The sequence below is a fragment of the Mixophyes fleayi genome, chromosome 5 (assembly GCF_038048845.1).
Source record: "Mixophyes fleayi isolate aMixFle1 chromosome 5, aMixFle1.hap1, whole genome shotgun sequence".
NCBI classification, from domain to species: Eukaryota; Metazoa; Chordata; class Amphibia; order Anura; family Limnodynastidae; genus Mixophyes; species Mixophyes fleayi.
In genome coordinates, this window is record NC_134406.1 from 256,431,923 (window position 1) to 256,453,686 (window position 21,764).

Genomic DNA, 21,764 nt, shown 5'->3' on the forward strand with positions numbered 1-21,764 from the left:
ACGCAGAGATTGGAGCATTCCATTACATACGAAGGGATTTTATTATTAGGGAATATTCATTGCATTGCACTTTAGCAGTTTAATGTTTTTCTAAATTGTATGTATGTTACTATTACTAAACTTCTGTTTTATATGAATGAATGAAGAGACAGTGTTGCCTTCTCTTTTATGAAGCTTTGGGTGTTAACTATAGTGAAAGCTCTGCCCCTTTAGGCTAATGTCTTTGGTATATTGTTACATCCCCCGCAAATGATGCTTCAGTGTGTACGAAATTAAAATTATTGCTCACGACAAGATGGCTGTAAAAAGTCGCTAAAGGGACGTCCGCTCTTCCCTTTATCGTCCTAAACAAGGCTAGTGTGTATGCAGTCCATGGACCGAGCGATCGGACCATAGATCGCATGTAAAATCGCTCGGCATAAAAAGTTGGTTGAAATTTCTGTAGTGTGTACCCAGCTTTAGTCATTAATCAGGCTTATTGTCAAACACAGCAAGGTCAATCTGAAAACATTCTTTAAGAACATTAACAGACAAAAGGCAAGGTCTACAGAATTGAAGCTGAATTAGCTGTTATTAAGCTCCATGACAAATATACCATATGAGAAAAATCAAAAATTTGATTAGTGTGGCTTTAAAAAATATTTATTTGCAAAACCTTAAGGGAAAATACAGTAGGATTGCCCCTTCCCTATTTTTTTTTTTTAACAAATGCAATATTTAAATTAATACACGTGCATAATGCAAAAGAATCCTGTGAATGTTTTGTGTACAGTATTCGTGCTGTAGTTCACAGAGGGAAACACAATGATTTGCATAACTTTCTGACAAACATAATTCATGCAGGTATCTGCTGGTAGCTACATGAGAAGGGAAAAAAGGGTTTTTTGGATCAGTGTACAATAAGGTAAATATGCCACCACTAATACAATACTAAATACCATCGGCTACAGCGATGCACTGAATGCATGACAATATAAACACAAAAGATCAATACGGGTAAAAGTCACTAAGCAGCCGGAGGTCAATCTACAACCCTGGTACATGGGTGTAGGGCAGGAATGAGGGGGAAGAGAAAAGACATAAGGGCAGGACAAGCTTGACTGCGTAGTGACAAGAGACATTTCAGAGAACCCCCAGAGTAGCAGGAAGCTTGGGTCAACCATCCACGGACATAGTTGGTGTGGTGTGTATGGTGTTTGTGTGTGGTGGGGCCTATCAGTGGTGGTAGAATTTAAGGAGTGCCCCAGCTAATATTTTGTACTGGGAGCGGACCAGAGGTTATTGGCTGCACCATTTAGAAATGTCTCAGATCATCAAGTTTTTGCTAATGTGAACAAAGATATCCCTTTTTACAAACTAAATTCCACATATTCAGTCAAAGTTAATAACGGATTGGTTGCTATGGGCAACTGTACATGTTACTTTTTGCAAAACATTAGCGAATCACACAAAAGGGTAAATGTATAAAGCTGCGATTTTTATAGAATAAATGTAAGGGTTTTTTTAAAAAAAATTCTGTGGCTTATTATTTCATCAGCATTGGTCCAACATATATATTTGTATGATATGTCAACACTTTAAATTTCATGATGGGGAAACCATTAAAAAGACAGACTTTTGGCACTACAAGTGTCAGCATGCACATTAGCACTTGTAGTGGCAAAAGTCTGTACTTTGCAATCTATGATGAACCAGATGAAAGTGGAAGTTTGGCGGACAATAGATAATTGGATCAATTGTTTTTTCTGGAGTTTGGCTGAATTTCAATAAGTCAAAAGATTAATTCACCAATCACTCCAGATTTGCACAAACTGTACATAATAATTTATGACTCCTGGAGAATCTGTCCAATCACAGTTCATGGAACTTAAAAAAGCCAATCAGGAAGGATCAAGAAATGTGTATGGAGCCACTCTGGCACTCTTTCTGGATTATTCTATGCTAAAACATCTGTCAAATTTTGTGATTGAAATGTTTGGGGCAAGAAATTACTTAGCAGTGGCCTCTTACAATTCTACTGTGAAAAGTTGGGAATTGTTTCTATGGAAGAACACACTGGAAGATGTCCCACTGGAATACACGGAGATGCTTCACACTGTAGACAAAATGCTGAGAGTACAGGTCAGTACACGAAGTGTGGGGGTTTGGTATTGTGCAACAGAGTACACAGAGTTTGTATGCAATGCCTGGGCAGTGTGTTGTGCGTACTGAGGTATACAGTTGTGTTGACACTGTTTGAACAGGGTGTAGCATGCAAGAAGGTACACGGATGGGTTGGCACAGTTTGAACGGCGTGTAGTGTGCAATAAAATTCACGGATGTGTAGGCACTGTTTGAACAACATGTAGCGTGCAATAAACAAATGGATTCAACAGACTATATCACAGTGACCCTGTAGAATAGAGACAGACAACAAGCTAGCAGAGTACACACACAGATGGCAATAACTAGCAGGCGGGATTTCCACAAACAAATACACTGGCATGGAATCTAAGACCCCCACCGGACTTCAAGAGGGAACCCTGCAAGAGGATATGGACTTCACAGGTGGAAATGCTGGTATGGATGTGCTACTGTTGGGAAGAATGGATACAGGAGGTGAAGAAACAACTTCCTAGTATAGTGATGGAGCAGGAGTATCAATGTTTGCCACAACTGATACTCAGGCACTGAGGAGTACACTGAGCAGTTTTTTATACTGGCTGGTTGGTGATTCCCCGCATGTGTCATCCGTACTGGAAGTTAGTGGTAACACCTGAGAGGGGTGTTATGTCATCTGTAGCCTAAGGCCGTGCCCAGCTGGGCTCTGTTAAGGATTCTAATTGGGAAGTCTAGCAATCAGTGACTGCTCAGTGTTGTCTAAGACTGCTGGGACTGATATCTACTCTTCATCTTCTGTTCTGTGATGTTTGGTACATAGCAACATGTGTGGTGACGTGGTACAAACTGCCCCCTCAGAAGCCCCTGTGCCCCCTCTGATGCCCCTGTGATCAGTAGTTCCATTACTCAGAGGGGACATATGTTGTTAATAGTTTCTCAATATGAAAATGAACCAGGACATCCACTTACAACCATGATATTATACTTCATTTCACATATTAGAGATCATTATTCTGAAAAGAGTTTAAACACTTTCACTACACACATTGCAATGTGTGTAATCAGTACTACACTGATGTGAGCATTATGCAGAGTGTGGCCAATGTATAGTTTTAAACTAATTTTGGTCAGGTGTAACATTTCCACCCAGCCAATCAGTGTAGTTTTGCCATGGGTGCTCTATGTACTAACTAACATACATGGACAACACCTACCCTATTTTTAGAGCAGACCGACTATTTTACCTAAAAATGGAGCAGAAGGGTTAACAGAGAGTTAATTAATATCTTTTTAATGAAGGGGAAGGAATTGCTAAAACCAAACTGGAAGACCCCAGATTACATATTTCTACAAAGTGAGGGGTGGGTTCATTATTTAAAGGTTTGTAAAAGAAATTAGCGAAACCATTGGGGTTTGACAATGGAAAGTGTTTTAATAGCCCCTAGTACTTCTGTTGGTCGATCCTGGGTAAATGTAAAGGTTTTAGGAAGGCAGAGGTCCACATGGACATCAGCAAAATATCTGCTCTTTTAGGGAGGTTGCTTTCATTTACCTACAGATTTGTTTTAGATAGCAGATTCAAGATGTGTCCTGAACTTGTATAAGCAGCTTGTCAGATCTATTGTAGTATTTCTGCTTCACTGTAACAATGGCTCTGTTAATGCAGAGAATTGCCAATGAATTTAATTAGTTTAATTAGGGCCTTTGCAGAGCCAGATTTAGACCTCATGGGCCCTAGGCAAGATACTGGTTTGGGGCCCCCTCTCTGAAAAAATCCATAGCACTATAGTTTTTAGCATAACATATACCCCTATTCAGGGGCTGGCTGGCAGAATTTAGCCCAGGGGGGCAAGCACATAGCACTGGCCCATAATTAGCGGCCCATTTTTAAAGGTTGGTCTCACCGCCGGCCCTGGGAGGGCCCTCTGGGGACCGCTGGGCCCTAGGCAATTGCCTAGGTTGCCTAGTGGTAAATCCGGCCCTGGGCCTTTGTATTAGCTTTGGGAAACATCTATTATATGTCTCCAGGGTGTGTATTTGTGACAGTAACAAGAAAGTTTGAGGAATGTTTACTTCTACTCTGACATTTCAGGTGGTTTGACGAGGAGGCAAATTAAGAGAATTCTGTTGCTGCTGCTGCCAGTGACCTCATGCTATTAATGGGGCAGATATTACGGTTATTACCGACTTATCACTGTTGAGCATTACCAACTGACAAACCAGTGTTGTAGTGTTGGGATTAATATGGAATTAATAAGTAGTTAAACTGTGTAATGGCATTACTACTTCCCTATAGCATGACTATAATGAATAAAGAGATAAATCATGACAAAAATATATTGGGTCTGATTCATTAAGGAAAGTAAAGCTAAAAAAAGGAGTAACTTTGCACCTGGGCAAAACCATGTTGCTTGGCGGAGGGGGGTTAATTTAAAATATGGAAGATTTATAGTTGGGGTAGGGCATGTCCTAGATCAACTTTACATTTCATTGTAAAAATGAAGCTATCAAGTATTTGTGTTCTACATGAAAAACAGCCAGTTTTTATCTTATGTGCAAAATAATAAATTAATTTGCACCCCTTGCATTGTAACATGGTTTGTCCCGGACAACATTTACTCCTATTTTTGCCTTACTTTCTTTAATGAATCAGGCCCATTGTGTCTATGTATATTTGTATAAATTGACAAAGATAGTCAATGAAATTTTATAAACAAAACATTGAAAGACCCGCAGGCATTCCATAGCCTGATGAGTTATTTTTAATGCGCATCATCACAAGATGCGGAACATAGTTGGGCAAGAGTTAGTTGAGTACATTAAGGTTACGTACACATGCATAAATATACAATGCCCCCTGCATATGAAACCTATTGCAATTTAGACCCCTCCCAGTTATGTTTCTTAGGTGGCGTATCTTTTGCTAGTACCGGAGACTTGGTGTAAAGATACACCAGCACTATCTAGTCGCTTCTGATTGGATATTTACATATTTAAGTTTCAGGTACTTTAATTCATTAGCATCACAGCTATATTATTTCAAGTTGCGGCCATCTACTTTGATTTCTTATTTCTCTTTTCCATTTGCACTACTGCATTCAAGAAGGTTTCCATTAGAGTTTTGAAGCGGTAACCATCAGATGTGCAGGTGTTCTGTATTTAATTTAATTGTATATGGAAAATATGGCTTCACGTTTATTAATAACACAGTCAAGACACAAGTCTCTTTTGTATATATGGCACTTTAATATTGTATATGAATAGGGTAATGACACTTTCCTGTTTATTACCTACACTGTCTAGTTGCACCTCTACACTATTGTGGGCAGTGGTCTGTGGGGGTGCATATGGTGGTATGTCATACTGCCACCTCTACTGTCATCATTGTAAAACTATCAATTTCATTCACTTACATTCCTATTACATTTTCCATACGGCCACTTCTAAATTTCCACTTTGACCACTGATTGTGGGGCATAAGTACATTCATTTGCATACTGCTATTTTTGAGTTGTATGTATCTCAACATATGTTTGACGAAACATTCACAAGTACGTTTTTTGCAGCCAAATTTTTGCATCTACTTTCAGAATGCGAAACTCCTTTTCCCTACTGAATTTTTATCTACACTTTTATAATCATCTGCAACTAATTTTTGATTGTTATCCCCACTTTAATATGGCCACAGCCAGGAGTTTTTAAGAGAGTCCTAGGACCACTTTTGTAGATGACCCAGCACTCTCCTAGGAACAGATGAATCTCACCACCTACAATTGAGACCGAACAAAGAAAGAAAATATTAAATAGGCAGCACGGTGGCTCAGTGGTTAGCACTTCTGCCTCCAAGCACTGGGGTCATGAGTTCAATTCCCAACCATGGCCTTATCTGTGTGGCGTTTGTATGTTCTCCCCGTGTTTCCGTGGGTTTCCTCCAGGTGCTCCGGTTTCCTCCCACACTCCAAAATTATAAAGGTAAGTTAATTGGCTGCTGACAAAAGTTCACACCTGTGTTTGTGTGAATGACAAATATTCTCTGTACAGCGCTGAGGAATCGGTGCCACTATATCAACAAATGATGATGATTAAATGACTTTTAAAAAGTTCACAAACACATGAACATTGATGGCAGCTAGAGAATTTAGATCTCCGAAGTGCTGTTTCTGGGGATGGTGGGGTCCTCTAACATGTAGCGTTTTTGTTTGAAACTCCTGATTATTGCACAGTACACACACTTTAGTTTTTGTTTTCATTAGTACATCTTAAAAGCAAATTGTGCAGTTGAGATAGATGAGACTTTTGTTAGGAACTAAACAAACATTTTCTATGTTCAGAAAACTGTAGTACGATGCTAAGCTACAGTACTTGTCAACAAGGGGAACCAAGAGTACAAAAGAGAAGTATGTGAGACCGAGGTGAAGACAATGGCTAAGTAGTTTTTGTTCAAAACCTTTTAAGTGTTTAGCTGATGAGTTACACAAAATGTTCAATAGCTTTAAGATGACATTCTGGAGCCAGCTTGGAATGTAAAGATAGGAGAAGACAACAAATATTGCTAAGGTTTATGTATTAATAGGTTGTATTGTTAGGTTTAAGTGTCCTCTTTGTAAACAACAGGTGTATGAAACAGCCCCAAACTGAGCTTTGTCTGGTACCACCTGATGCCGAGTGCTTAGATAAAATAACCCCCATTGTTTGTGGAGAGATAGGTTAGGTCAGCGGTTCCCAAAGTGTGCGCCGCGGCTCCCATGGGTGCCGAGACGCTGTCACAGGGGTGCCATCATGCCCGACATATTCAGTGAGAAGCGGCAGGAGAGAGGAGGATGCTGGGTCCCAGGCGCCGCCGCATTGGTAAGAAGATAGAAGAGAAGACAGAAGAAATAGAAGAAAGAAGATCAAGTATGGTAAGTAAAGAAGCGGAGGGGAAGGTTAAAGGAAACAGCAATGTATATTAATTTCCACTTTAAATTTCCTGTCTTAACTTTTGCAAAATGTGAGTTTAATATGAAGTAAAAATACAGTAATTTGAAGCTGATGAATCGCCATTAGACTACATGCGGCCTGCTAGTGTTAGCAGCTGAGTTTAAGTTGGAATGTAGGGATCACAATAATGAAAAGGAATATAATACTTAGTGTTTTATTCACTTTCTACACCTATTATCGGCCTGTACCATCCCCATAGCTTTTGTCAGCGAAGATGTATTGTCCTATTAAGCGTTCTTAGATACCGGTGTAACTGATATTGTTAGTTATTTCTTTACGGAACATGCTCAGATTTCCAGTATCGTGCTGTGTGCTTTTTGTTGCTATTCCTACCGTGCCGTGTACATTGATCGGTTTGTAATCATACCAAGTTTGGACACAGCCTCTGTGTCTATCACATTTAAAGGTTTAACTTCTATATCATTTTCGTTATTCAGCTTTTTATAAAACTCTGCCTATTTTACTTTTAGATGTGTGTATTTTAAGAGCAAGTTTCAAATGTTTGTTGTCTGTTCTACAAAAAGACGTGTTACATTTTTTTGGGGGGGAATCTTTACTCCTTTTTGTTTTTTTACAATAAAAATGTTTTAGTCTACTTTTAGTACTACTTTAGCCCAGACATTTAATGGCGGCATGGGTATGCTGGGATCTGTAGTGCATCATAGACAAATTGGTCAATTAACTATATTTTTTTTACATGTTGACCCACACTGGGGTGTGGGAATAGCCTTTATGCTATTCAACATTGGGCTGGTTAAACCTAGGGGAAAGGGGCCCGCATTTTTGTTGCACCCCAACTCCCCTGATTTTGCCAGTACCAGACTAGGCACTAGGTCTGGTTATGTGGTTTTTTTTATTTATTTTTTTTTGGGGGGGGGGGGGGAGGGTGTAAGGGACAAGCCCCAGTTTTTTTCCTTTGTACACATCATCCCCATCAGCATTAATCTTGCACTATCGGGAGAGAAGTCGCAACAGATGCGCCACCTAGTCCTATCTGCGGCTACTTTACTTTCAGCATAGTACATAAGGAACGTTAACACACATATGTCTATGTCTGCCCACCCAGTACCTGCCCCATTCCACCCCTCTAAGTGTCTGAAGCTCTGGCAAAAGTTAGATAATACAACTCACCCAGAGGAGGAAAGGTTGAGGCAGAATCTCTCTTATCCCAGTTAACCACTGGTGTCGTGCTAGCCTTTTCCAACACTCGTGAAAACATATGTGAAAAGCAAATGCACAATATAAGCCTAAGTCAGGCTTGGCTAACCTGTGGCACTCCAGGTGTTGTGAAACTACAAGTCCCAGGATACTCTTCCATCAATAAGCTGCTATATATTGGTAAAGCATGCTGGGGCTTGTAGTTTCACAACACCTGGAGTGCCACAGGTTAGCCAAACCTGGCCTAAGTCCTAAATCTGACCAATTTTGAAACCTAATCCTAAAATGAATAATATTGGGACCCGCTATCATTGATCTGAGCCCACTAATGTCTTAAGGTGACTGCATAATCTGGAATATTGCAGCCCATTAAAGCAATTGACTCAATTTCTCGACACGCAGGCCATTGGAGGTCAATTTCTGACCCAATTTTCCACTTTGCTTGTTGATGATCTTTTGAGTTTGTGAGGACCGTTATTGGTGACCACAGTTGCTTTCAACTCACACTTATTGTCATATTTTTCCACATGCCCTAAATGGACCAAGATTTTTGGATCACCAAGGTAAAGCTTCCCCTCTTTAAAGCATGGGGTTTCCTGTCTAGCTGGGACACAATGGGTGTTCTATCGAGGCTCCTTTTGAAGGTAGCCTAATGGTGGGCCCACTGCCCTGGTGGTTCCTTTTTTTAAAAAAATGGTCCTGATGACAGAGCTGGTGAAGTCACCAAATCATCATCATCATCATCTATTTATATAGTGCCACTAATTCAGCAGCGCTGTACAGAGAACACACTCACATGAGTCCCTGCCCCATTGGAGCTTACAGTCTAAATTCCCTAACACATACACACACACACAGACACACACACAGACTAGGGTCAATTTGTTAGCAGCCAATTAACCTAGCAGTATGTTTTTGGAGTGTGGGAGGAAACTGGAGCACCTGGAGGAAACCCACGCAAACATGTGGATAACATACAAACGCCTCACAGATAAGGCCATGGTCAGGAATTGAACTCATGACCCCAGTGCTGTAAGGCAGAAGTGCTAACCACTGAGTCATCGTGCTGCCCACAATGTTCTGTGTAAAAGTTTATGGCTTGTACATAGAGCAGGATTTAGGCTGCCTAAGGTTGTATACATATAGGCTCAAGTTATGTAAATCTAACCATGCATGGAAGTAGGAATATTGAATCATTTCAAACTTTGTGATTGGTTGTAATTGCATAAATGCTACTATTTATAAACATAACACAAATAATAGTATTCCAGCTTATCTTTCTATTTGCTATGTGTACCCCATGTACTGGGATAATATTTTTAAATAATAAAATTAAAAGTATATCAGGGAGATGAATCAGTAACAGAAAGAAAGAAGTAATAATACCACTGTATAGGTCATTGGTACGGCCTCATCTAGAATACTGTGTTCATTTCTGGAGGCCGTATCTCCAGAAGGATATACGTACATTAGAGACTGTACAAAGAAGGGCAACTAAAATAGTGCATGGCCTACAGCACAAACCTTACCCGGAAAGACAAAACGATCTTAATAATATGTTTAGTTTGGAGAAAGGAACAAGGGGACATGATAGAAACTTTCTAACATATCGAGGGTCTTAACAAGGTACAGGAGGGAAACATTATACATTGGAAGAGACGTATTAGAACATGAGGACATGCACTGACACTGGGGGGAAGTAGGTTCAGAGGAAATGTGAGGAAACAATACTTCACAGAAAGTGTAGTGGATAAGTAGAATAGCCTCCCATCAGAGGTGGTAGAGGCTAATACAGTAGAGCAATTTAAACATGCTTGGGATAGACATATGCATATCCTTAGAAAGAAATAAGGATCAAATAAGGTTGGAGGTTACCATAGGTTAAAAACGGGCAGACTAGATGGGCCAAGCGGTTCCTAACTGCTGTCAAATTCTATGTTTCTATCATATCTTTCATGGTTTCCATTAGAGATAGACAACTTCCTCTACAGTAGAATGCACAGCACATGTTAAATGAGCTTCAATTGTAATAATGTTCTAAATAAGGACTTTTTAAAATGCTGGATTTAGCTGGGAAGGTTCATTGCTAAATTTTAATATTTCCTGTTTCAGTGATCATTGTCTAGTAAGGTAGACAAGCTGATGCATGAAAGATAATTATAAGTTTCTGAAAATCCTCAGCGTCATAAGTCAATGACAAATTCCTCAAGTGACATGTAGCGGTCACTGTGTCTGCTAGTTGCCACGGAGAGTTCATATATAAATGCAGACAGAAAAGTGACAAAGTGAAGCAGTTTGTCAACAGAGCAAGTCTACAACTTGTCATCTTCACCGACCTCAAAGTTTGACTCCCATCCACTTTTCACGGCCAGGTAAGTGGATTACAATAATGAGAGGCAGCTAATATTATTATTATTATTATTATTATTAATATACAGGCAGCAAATTAATCAGTTCTGTGTGCGAAAAAGGATGATGTCAAAGTAACAAATACAAACATAGCACAGTGTGACTTGCGCCCAAAAAGCTTACAATCAAAAAGAGAGTAACTTGTATTGTCTCATTCTAAAAAATGGGCGAAAAATGGGGATTACTCTTTGTTTATCCTGAGAAATATGAAACTATCTTTATTAGCCCATAATGGAATGGAATATGTTCTATTGGCATAGTAAATTAGGAACTGTAGTATATACTTCTTTATGGCTGCATTTCGGGGAGCACGTGGTCCCCCCCAAAAAAACATAAATAGAGAAAATGATTCTAAGAGCTGTAAAATGGACATATAGATAGATAGATAGAAAGATAGATATACAGATAGATAGATAGATAGATAGATAGATAGATAGATAGATAGATATGAGAGATAGATAGATAGATAGATAGATAGATAGATAGATAGATAGATAGATAGATACATACACACATAATATGCAATAGATAGATAAGAGATACATATTAGATAGATAGATAGATAGACGGATAGATAGATAAGAGATAGATAGATAGATAGATAGATAGATAGATAGATAGATAGATAGATAGACGGATAGATAGATAGATAAGAGATAGATAGATAGATAGATAGATAGATAGATAGATAGATAGATAGATAGATAGCTAAGGGCAGCACGGTGGCGTAGTGGTTAGCACATCTGCCTTACAGCACTGGGGTCATGAGTTCAATTCCCAACCATGGCCTTATCTGTGAGGAGTTTGTATGTTCTCCCCGTGTTTGCATGGGTTTCCTCCAGGTGCTCTGGTTTCCTCCCACACTCCAAAAACATACTGGTAGGTTAATTGGCTGCTAACAAAATTGATGATGATGATAGATGGATAGATTATCTGCAATTATTCACAGTATACTTTTGCTGTGCATTATATAAATACATACATACAAAAGCTAAATTAGTTCATTTAGATTCTTCTGGAATCTCTAGTTGAATTATTTTGAAAGGTTTAACATATTGAAATGTAACAAGTTAAGTTAATTTATCATTTGTTGAGGTTTCTTCTAAACATCTCTATACTATACACAAGTTATGGCAAAGTTTTAATTGTACTTTTATCGCTACGGTTAAACTCTTTAATTGCACATCTATTTATAAATAGATGAAGATGAACAATACTCCCATATCATCAGATCGTCTATTATGTTTGATAAAAATATGTTTAGTAGACATTAAAGCTAAGTGTTAAAGAAATGACATGTAGCCATAGACTGTGGCTCCCCAGTCTTGTGGAACTATAAGGCTGAGCAGACATACCAGTCCTGGGGTATTACTGAATAAACCAGAAGTAGGCAGTATCTGGGTAACTATCCTCTGAGGCTGCCCAGATTGGTTGGGACTTGTAGTTCCACAGCAGATAAAAAGTCACAGATTGCTTAAATCTGTCTTTACTTAGTAATATCCAGCAGTTTTCAGGTGTTTCTCTGCACATATTTGTGCTAAAGGTGCTAACTTTATCCTGTTACATAGACAATAAATAATTTTAAATATGCTCATCATAGATCGTCATTGTTTTTGTTTTTAAAGTCCCCATAATAATTATGCATTAAAGTCTACATGTTTTACCAGCATCTCCATAAGTCATCTGGATATTGTAATATACAGTAAACGTATAGAATAGGTCACACTAGTGATAAATTCAGTAGACTATAAACTCAATATAGTAAATATAACGTATTATATTGTAGATATTTATAGAGCTGCAACCACCAACCAAAATTCAGGATTTAAGCAACAAAAAGAAATAAAAGGGGCTGGGTAAATTGGTGCACAAGAAAGTCTAGCTATATTTAGAATTATTCCCTTGTAATCCCTGAAACAATAAAGTTAAAAAGTATCTTTTAGCAGTAACAATGTTAAAATGTAAATAAATAAAAGCAGCGAAATTTGTGAGTGTAAAGTGAAAATAAAGTGATTTTAAAATACTGTGTGTGACTGCAAATTATCCTTAAATTGTATGAAGGAAGCAGGATGAGATAGTATCCCCAATGCCAGATAATCTTATTCATCACTGGTAGGAATAATATTTTCTGCGATTAGGCAAAAGATTTTATATCTGAAACAATTACTGGCTTCAATAAGCACAGCGAACACTATCAGTAGCTGTCAAATCATAAGTGCCTGTTAATAGTAAGACATGTAGAACTCCGTCTACTCTAATAGAATCTGAGCCTGCTTCAATCGTCACAGCTATTGTGCTTATTCAATGGGGCTCTAAATCAGAATGGGGACAGGTGTGATTTGCTGTCTTCCTACTATATATGTATAGTAGAAAGACAGCAAATCACCCCTGTCCCCATTCACTTTACACTCACAAATTTTGCTGCTTTTATATATTTACATTATAACATTGTTACTAATAAAATATATATTTTAACTTTTTTGTTATCAGGGATTACAAGGGAATAATTCTAAATATCGCTAGACTATCTTGTGCACCAAATTATCCAGCCCCTCTTCTTTCCTTTTGTTGCTTAAATCTGGTTATGGTAATATAGTCATTTGTTATATTTGCTAAGAAGGGAAAAATAAAATTAATGAAAGAATCTCAATGTTTATTGTCAGTTGGATAACGTTATGTGACGCTTGTTGCTGTGTTGATTACAGGCACAGGTCAGCTATGTGCCTCAAGCTAGTTAGATCTTTTGTTTATAGCAAAGTCTGGTTACCAAGACTCAAGGTAATCAAGTATCCGTCCGCCCCGGATTACTTGCTTGTTCAAATTAATTTCTTTGTTGTACTTTTAATTTGTTCTCATAAAAGATTTAAATAAAGATTGTACAATAAGCCCCAATGGTACCCAGTGGTGACTTAATAATACCATGGATCTAGGATGGTGCTCAAACCTTGTGCCCCCATTCCACATACTTTTCCATGCTTGATTGTTAGTTGAAATAATTCTATTTTTTTAATATCCATTCTGGATCACTTACAATAAACACACGTGATCCTGACACCCGGCTGATGCCAAACAAAAACAACTTATTTTTGGAAAAACAATGCTTTTTATTGTGTACGTTACAAATAGCACAGCAGACTTTTGTCAGGATAATACCAGGCGACCTTCGCTCTAGCTAGACACCGTTCAGCTGCCTAGTCACCGGCCAACTAACTGACATCAGTCGCCCCGCCCACAAGAACACCCAAGCACTACAAATCAATAAAAAAAACAAAAAAAACCAAAACAAAACTGTGAGGTTTAGATAATAGAGGAAGCCAGCCTGGAACCAAGTTCTCTATATTGAGCCCCCCACTTAAATTAAGCTTTTATACTGCATTATACTCACTTCTGGTTACTGAAAATCACATTTTAGCTATCCCGGCACTTAGTAGTATATGTGTATGCTAATTCTTGACTTTTATGGACACCATCCTGTACATATACTTCTCTACAAACACAAGTATACATGATCTCACTTTTTTTTGGGACAGTGTCATCGGTTTGACAGTTTTCAGTTTTAGGGCTCACTCATATATTTGAACATTGTGAATTTTTCCTAAACATTGCATAAAAATAGAACAACTTTTTGTGGCACTCTTCACTCTCATCTGCTGGTATTAAAGGGATATACACATTTATTTTTTCCTGCTAGTCATACACTGAGATGAATTTCTGCATAATACATTGTTTCCACCACTAGAGGGTGTGTTCAGCAATGTTAATATGACCCAGTGAACTGTAATAATTGCTGTTAAACAAAATTCTGGTAACATACAGGAGAACTTCTCACAAGTCCCATGAAAGAATCTGCTTCAACTTTGTGTCTGTCCTGAGGATGAGAATTTATGAAATATCATTTAGCAAGAAATAACCGATTGAACATATTTTAAAAGCATTCCTGGATTACAGTGGATTTTGTTAATGAATTCACTGAATTTATTTGAGACCAGAAAAACTGGAATATTCACTGGTTTACAGATAAACAAGCTTTATTCATATTGTTTGTGCAATATTATTTGCCTATAACAAACTTTTTTGGGCAATGGCTTTTAAAAGTATCCAATATTCAGAATCTACAAAGCTGGAGACCTGAAGGTTACATTTTGTGACATCAATCAACATAAAAAAGTAGCAAACAACAGTAAAGGTATAGTAGGAAGGAGGGATGAATACACAACACAACAAATAGAAGAGTTAACGTATTGTACTATACTGCTATACTTTTGTTGGGGAGAACAGTATGAAATGCAGAAATTGTATATTTAAATAGAACATAAATCTACAGTATTGGTGTGATTACATAAGATTTTACTTGTAGATTAATATCCTATACTAAATACTAATTTTTTTTTATTTTTTTTTCGTGTTCTATCAATCGCTGCAAATTATGCTTGTGCTACAATATGTATATATTAGGGTAGATACTATATATTCATAGGTCACTTAGACAAATAAAGCACTTTAAGAAACATTTAAAAACAATGTCAACTGACAGCATTGAACTTGAATTTGCGTTTCCAGGATACACATTGTTTTGCTGCTATTCTGTATCTATTTGGGGCACTATATAAAAATGTTTAAAATCTGGCTATTAAATGTCTCTCTTTAAATCTTTAGATTAATGGCTAAATAAAAAAAGAGTTTGGTGAAATAACAAAATCAACAAATTAAGTGCCATATATGTGTGTCCTCATAATGTAGAAAGGACACCATTTACAACTGGTGTGAAATTAATATTTTAGTGTGGTAGACATAGGGGTATATTTACTAAACTGTGGGTTTGAAAAAGTGGAGCTGTTGCCTATAGCAACCAACCAGATACTAGTTACCATTTATTTAGCACATTCAACAAAATGACAGCTAGAATCTGATGGGTTGCTATAGGCAACATCTCCACTTTTTCAAACCTGCAGTTTAGTAATTATACCCCATAGTCTTTTGAGTAGCCTAAATGAATTGTGACTATGTAGAATAGTGTTTGTATAGCAGCTTCACAGACATAAAATGTTTTTACTAGTTTGCATTTAACCTACTTTACAAGAACATCAATATCCTTTTATATAATCTAATAGATAACTCTTAATTAATCCAGTTATTATCCAAATTGCACTTAGACAGGGATAATCGTTGAATATATCCTGGAATAGGTACTACAGAAAGGGTTGGGTATATTAATAAACTCACTGTAAGGTATTCACAGGCTCTGTATAATTTTTTCAATTCTGCAGAACGCTGGGTACCTCTATGAATGTCAGTTTTGTACATGGAATCTATATGTGTATTAATCCTGACACTTGTACTTTCTTTACTTGTTGATTGTAACTGACGGTATCATGTTTTTCCCCTGCAGCCCGCGGCGGGTGCCCGGCACTGACTGCCAGTACCATGAATCTGGCTGCGCCGCTCTTTCTTATTACCTCTATACACCTCACATGTAAGTTATTGCAATTAGTATTTCCTTAGAAAACTTTAATGCCGTGAAAATCCATTGGTTATGTTTTCATAATATACTGGTGATGATAATAACTGTATAAAGTTGTGATGTCATCACTGCAGTGTTCAATAGGAAAACTTGTGGTTATAAGTTGGGTTTCTGGTTCACACTGTTTAATTTTGGGGGAAGTTTACCTTCAAGCGTTCTCTGAAAACCCACCTCTTCAGACAAGCTTATGATATTCCTTAACCAGCATCTTAATCTCCCTAGGTTACCCTATTACCACCCTCTACACAGCTAACACAAGACAACAACCCTCTGACCAAAACTGCTACACACACAGCCCACTCAATACTTTTACCTTTGCATTCTAGCTGGTCCATTGTGCAATATAATGTAGCACATGCCCTTGTGTTTCAAACTCCCATTGTCCTATAGATTGTAAGCTTGCGAGCAGGGTTCTCTTACCTCTGTCTGTATGTATTACCCAGTATTGTCTTATTAATGTTTGTTTCCAATAGTAAAGTGCTGTGGAATTTGCTGGCGCTATATAAATAAATGTTGTTGATGATGATGATGTTTATTATACCCCTTTTGTTCTCATCACATGAAAAAAAATCTGTGTTTTTCAGTGTAAATGAAATAAATATACAATACCTTTAAAAAATATAAACTTCATAAAATTTAGGGATTATCATGTTTTTTTTTAAACAATATACACTATATATGACTATTGCCCAAACCTGCAGCTTCCAACTACATAACACTGCTCACATCCTGCCCTTCCTATCTCAGGATGCCACCAAAACTAATATCCATGCACTAATCATTTCCCATCTTGAGTACTGTAACCTTCTCCTCACTGGCCGCCCCCGCTCCTATCTTGCTACGCTTCACTCTATACTTAATGCTGCTACTAGACTTATCTTTTCCACACTTCTTCTTCTGCCTCCACTCTCTGCCTAGCCCTACACCAGCTCCCCTTCCCTTACAGAATCCTCTTCAAACTTCTCACTCTCACCTACAAGGTCCTCTCCCACTCCACTGCCCCATATATCTCCAACCTCCTCTTCATTCACACTCCAACCTGTTCCCTGTGATCGGCCAATGACCTCCACTCTGATTCCCTCATCCCACTCCCCAATCTAAGATTTCTCCCAGGCTGCCCCCCTCCACTGGAACGACCTCCCTCGTTCTATCAGAATCTCCCCTAATCTGTGCAGCTGCAAATGGGCTCTGAAAACTCCCCTATTCATCTAAGCTATCAGCTATCTGTCGAACCACCTCCCTATGCTTGATTACCTCACCCTCTCTCACCATGCTCCTCTTCCTCTGATCCTCTCCACCAACTCCCCCTTGTGTCTGCTGTCTATTTGCCCTCCCTATAGATTGTAAGCTCTTGCAAGCAGGGCCCTCTTCCCTGCTCACTACTTATTACGTCTGTTCTAGCCTCACTGGTACTAGCTATGCTTGGGACTTTTGGAGTCTTAGTGTTACTCGTTTATTGTTCTGTACTGTCATACCTTGTACGGTCTATTAACTTGAATTATTGATGTTAAAGGCCTTTTAATGTAAGTTAACTAGCTGAACCCTGTTATTGAAATTGAGAAAAAGGGTAGGAAAAACATTATCACACTTTGGTAAGGCTGGAAATATTTAATTCCGAATTCCACTGGCAAAATGAGTGAAACCAGTAAGTTAAATATTTGGTAAAATATACAGTTAGAAGCTTGAATCAAGCAAATCTATTTAGCAGAGTTGCACTGAACAGCAACATATCAAAGGAACCTTGGAGTTGGACTCTATAAAAGAGACTAATAAATAAAGTTGGAAATAATAAAAAAAAAAGAAAAAAAAGTTAATAAAAAGCAATTTATTTTCTTTCCTAACTATCTCCCCATCTCAGTAGAACAGTTTAAATCATTATGTGTTACACATTAATGCAAAAAGGTGTGAATGTCAGACAGAAGGAAAGCAACCATACAATTTCACAAATATATTCAGCCTCCCAATTTCCATTCTCCCCTATCACCCATTATTATTACTATCGTTTGTTTATTAGGCGCCACAAGAGGTCTGCAGCACCAACAGTATAATACAGCAAACAAATAGCCAAACTAGTAGTGAATGAAGTGCTCAGTGGAAATAGTCCCTTAGTGTGTCTTGAGGTGGGAGAAACGTGAACACAATCTGAGCCTGTATACAGGAGTCTGGACGCATTAAAACAGATCAGAGCTACTGGTTGAGGATAGAAGGGAAGACACAGGTGAGCTGGTGGCTTAAGTAATGAGTACAAGAGGACACAAGGGAAGAGAACCCTGCTCATGAGATCTTAAAATCTAGGGGGGAGAGGTAGACAGACAGGATGACACAGAAGAAGTAGGAATAGGACAGTGTGAGAAACACCCTTGCGTGTTTTAGTTTTGGATGCCGATTTTGTTGCTAAGATCACATATTTTTGCTTCTTTTTCCCCCTACTTTATTATTAACCTCAATAACACTGATTTCAAGTCATTTGCAGTAAATTTTGTCCACCTCACAGGTCACAATATTATTTTCATACACTTTTAAACAAAGACTGCAGCGACCTGGCTGGATGTTAAGCGACAGAGCATTGACTCAAACACACAACAGTTCCTAGCACATCTAGGACACATTGCCACACAGCAGTGGTAGAAAAGGAAAGTGGTGCAATTAGCAATGGAGCTCTCCTTTTTGTATGTTACCTATATAACACAGTATAATGTGACTGCAGATTTATAAGACCAAGCCTGCCAGCCCTAGTATTTGTATTTCAACAATGACAACTAGCAATGGAGCAATGGAGCTCTCCTGAATGTCACTGGAGACTTTGAAGAACACTGCTCCCCTCCTCTTTCTATTCTAAGTATGAAGCTGCCCAACTTCACTAGAGACTGCCAAGAACTGTGCTACCCCTTCTGTGTCCCACTGTGAAATGGCGCTGGATCGCTGTGGAGGGCTTTACTTATAGAATCCAAAGCTCGTAGGATCCGACGGCGTAACAATGACGTTTTGCCTAGTTTTCAATTCACACGCGAAAGTACAGAGCCGGCTCGGCTCGGTACTCGGATCTGCTAAGTTCGGGTGTGTTTGGTTCTCGGTGAACCGAGCCTGAGCATCTCCAGTTTTGAGAGCGAGTTTGAAGCCTTGGAGGGTGGTGGAGAGCCTGACTGGGAGAGGAAGGGAGTTCCAGGTTCCTGTGGAGGGGAGCAGCACGGGAGAGTTACTTCCACCTTCAGGATTTGTGCATGCGGTTAAATTGTATGCTGGTATACTATACCTATGGGCAGTGACAGCATTGCATAAAGTTAAAAATCAAAAATTAAAATACTATAATTTGTCCCTGGACTTTGTATAATAAACACTTATGTGGAATCTCAATATTGAGAGAACTCCCTGATTAAATTGTGGGGTCAATATTGTCAGTCTCGCTAATTGCATAACATTATCTAGGGAAAGAACCAGGTAATGGGCATTTCTGTCTTACTTTTCCCAGCTTTCCCTATGTAATGGTTATTTTCATTATATAATGCCTATAACGTTATTTATTCATCTCTACAAAAAGGAAGCTCTTATAATAACCAAAAATATGTAATTAACTTATGTATAATAATAGAAGAAATGTGGCCTGATCCCGAAGGAGGGATAGAAATCACATCCAGTCATGAAGTGGCTAAAAAATGTTGTTTAATTGCTGTATTCTCTCATAGAAACTGGTAACCGCCATGACAAGTCCTACAGTACTCATACCCCTGTCCTATGTACATTACCTTATGGAAAACTACATTTTGTGTTGAGAACCCATTTAATAATTGTATTTCCAAAATACCTTGGCTTTGTGGGAACATTGTTATAGGTAATAAAACAGGAATCTGATGTTTGTTCAACCTTTTGAAACCCTATGCGGGAAATGTTTCTGACGTCATTGCTAGAGTATGTTAAACAGATTTACAAGAAACGTGGTGACTTTCAATATCACATTACCATTACATCTCCAACCCCCTTAGATAATCTTTAACACTATTCAATAAACAAAGTTTTGATTTTGGTTTCTTCAGACCATAATACAGTAGTTTAGGACAACACGTAAAACAAGTCAAACCAGTTTGTTTTTTCAACCACCATTGTCTCTCCCTCTTCCCAACACACTAAAATCTGTTCTCTTTGTCTCACTTTGCAGATGGACAAGTGATAGTCTCTCAAATTATGCCAATATATGGCAGTGTGAATGGAGCAACAAGAATTACAATCAAAGGACAAGGTAGGTATTAAAAAAAAGGAAAGATTTAAATATATTAGATAGAAATTATGGGTATTTTCGGTGACCTGGTCTTAAATTACAATAAAGTGGCCTAGTGGTTAGCACTTCTGCCTCACAGCACTGGGGTCATGAGTTCGATTCCCGACCATGACCTTATCTGTGAGGAGTTTGTATGTTCTCCCTGTGTTTGCGTGGGTTTCCTCCGGGTTCTCCGGTTTCCTCCCACACTCCAAAAACATACTGGTAGGTTAATTGGCTGCTATCTAAATTGACCCTAGTCTCTCTCTCTCTGTCTGTCTGTCCCCCTCTCTGTCTGTCTGTCCCCCTCTCTGTCTGTCTGTGTGTGAGTGTTTGTGTTAGGGAATTTAGACTGTAAGCTCCAATGGGGCAGGGACTGATGTGAATGAGTTCTCTGTACAGCGCTGCGGAATTAGTGGCGCTATATAAATAAATGATGATGATGATGATGAAGTATTCGCCCCACTTTTATTTTCTGCTAATGAGATACTTAATTATAATATGAAAAATCACATAATAGATTCATTTGTGTAATATACATTTACATATTATTGTGTAGTGCCTTACAAATTAAGTAATGTCCCCTTTAAAATCTGAACAACTCCCATAGTATGACAGAATAGGGATATAGAATAAAATATTCAATGTTTATTATTTTAGCATTCGTGTGAGGTTGAGTATAATCAGTGCATATGGCATACTTGCCAACCTTTTAAAAGTTAATTCCGGGAGATCCCGGGGAGGGGACGTGGTTGGATGGCGGGAGGGGCGGGCAGGTCAATTGCGTCATTTTGGCCCCACCCCCCACGACAAAATGCCATTTTTGTTGCGGCGGCGGTGCCAAAATGACGTGATTCACCGTGAATCGCGTCATTTTGACGAGCAAGTTGCCATATGCGGGATACTTGCTTGCTCTCCCGTGAGTGCGGGAGACCTACCCGAATTTCGGGAGTCTCCCGGACATTCCGGGAGAGTTGGCAAGTATAGCATATGGTGTGACTGTTACTGTCTGTGAACAGATCCAGTTTGGGCATGTATTGGCAGTAATAACAGAGGCCTGGCCGCAGCTGTTTATCAGCTGACGTTTATGTGAGTTCTGAGGAGTAGGGTCTGGTTCCTGCTACCAACAGATCCGCACAATGCGGCAGGTACCTAAGAGCAGGCCCGGCGCTCCATTAGGCAAGGTTAGGCAATTGCCTAGGGCGCCGGGCTCTGCAGGGCGCCTCAAAATGAAAAAACATTGGCTATTGTCATTTAAAACTGTGCGGCGGCCGCCGCACAGCTTCCGAGAAATCCACGTGGAGGGGAGGGGGGAAGGGGCTATGAATCTTACCTGCATTAAGC

General features: G+C 38.8%; 1 protein-coding gene across 1 annotated transcript in view; it reads left to right on the top strand.

Annotated features, from left to right (window-relative positions):
- Nucleotides 1–17,800: 17,800 nt before the first annotated feature.
- Nucleotides 17,801–21,764, top strand: part of PKHD1L1 (PKHD1 like 1) — a 120,010-nt gene continuing 116,046 nt past the window's right edge. The window contains 3 exon segments of the mRNA XM_075214430.1: nucleotides 17,801–17,813; nucleotides 18,568–18,630; nucleotides 20,322–20,402. Coding sequence (XP_075070531.1) covers nucleotides 17,801–17,813; nucleotides 18,568–18,630; nucleotides 20,322–20,402 — 157 coding nt within the window.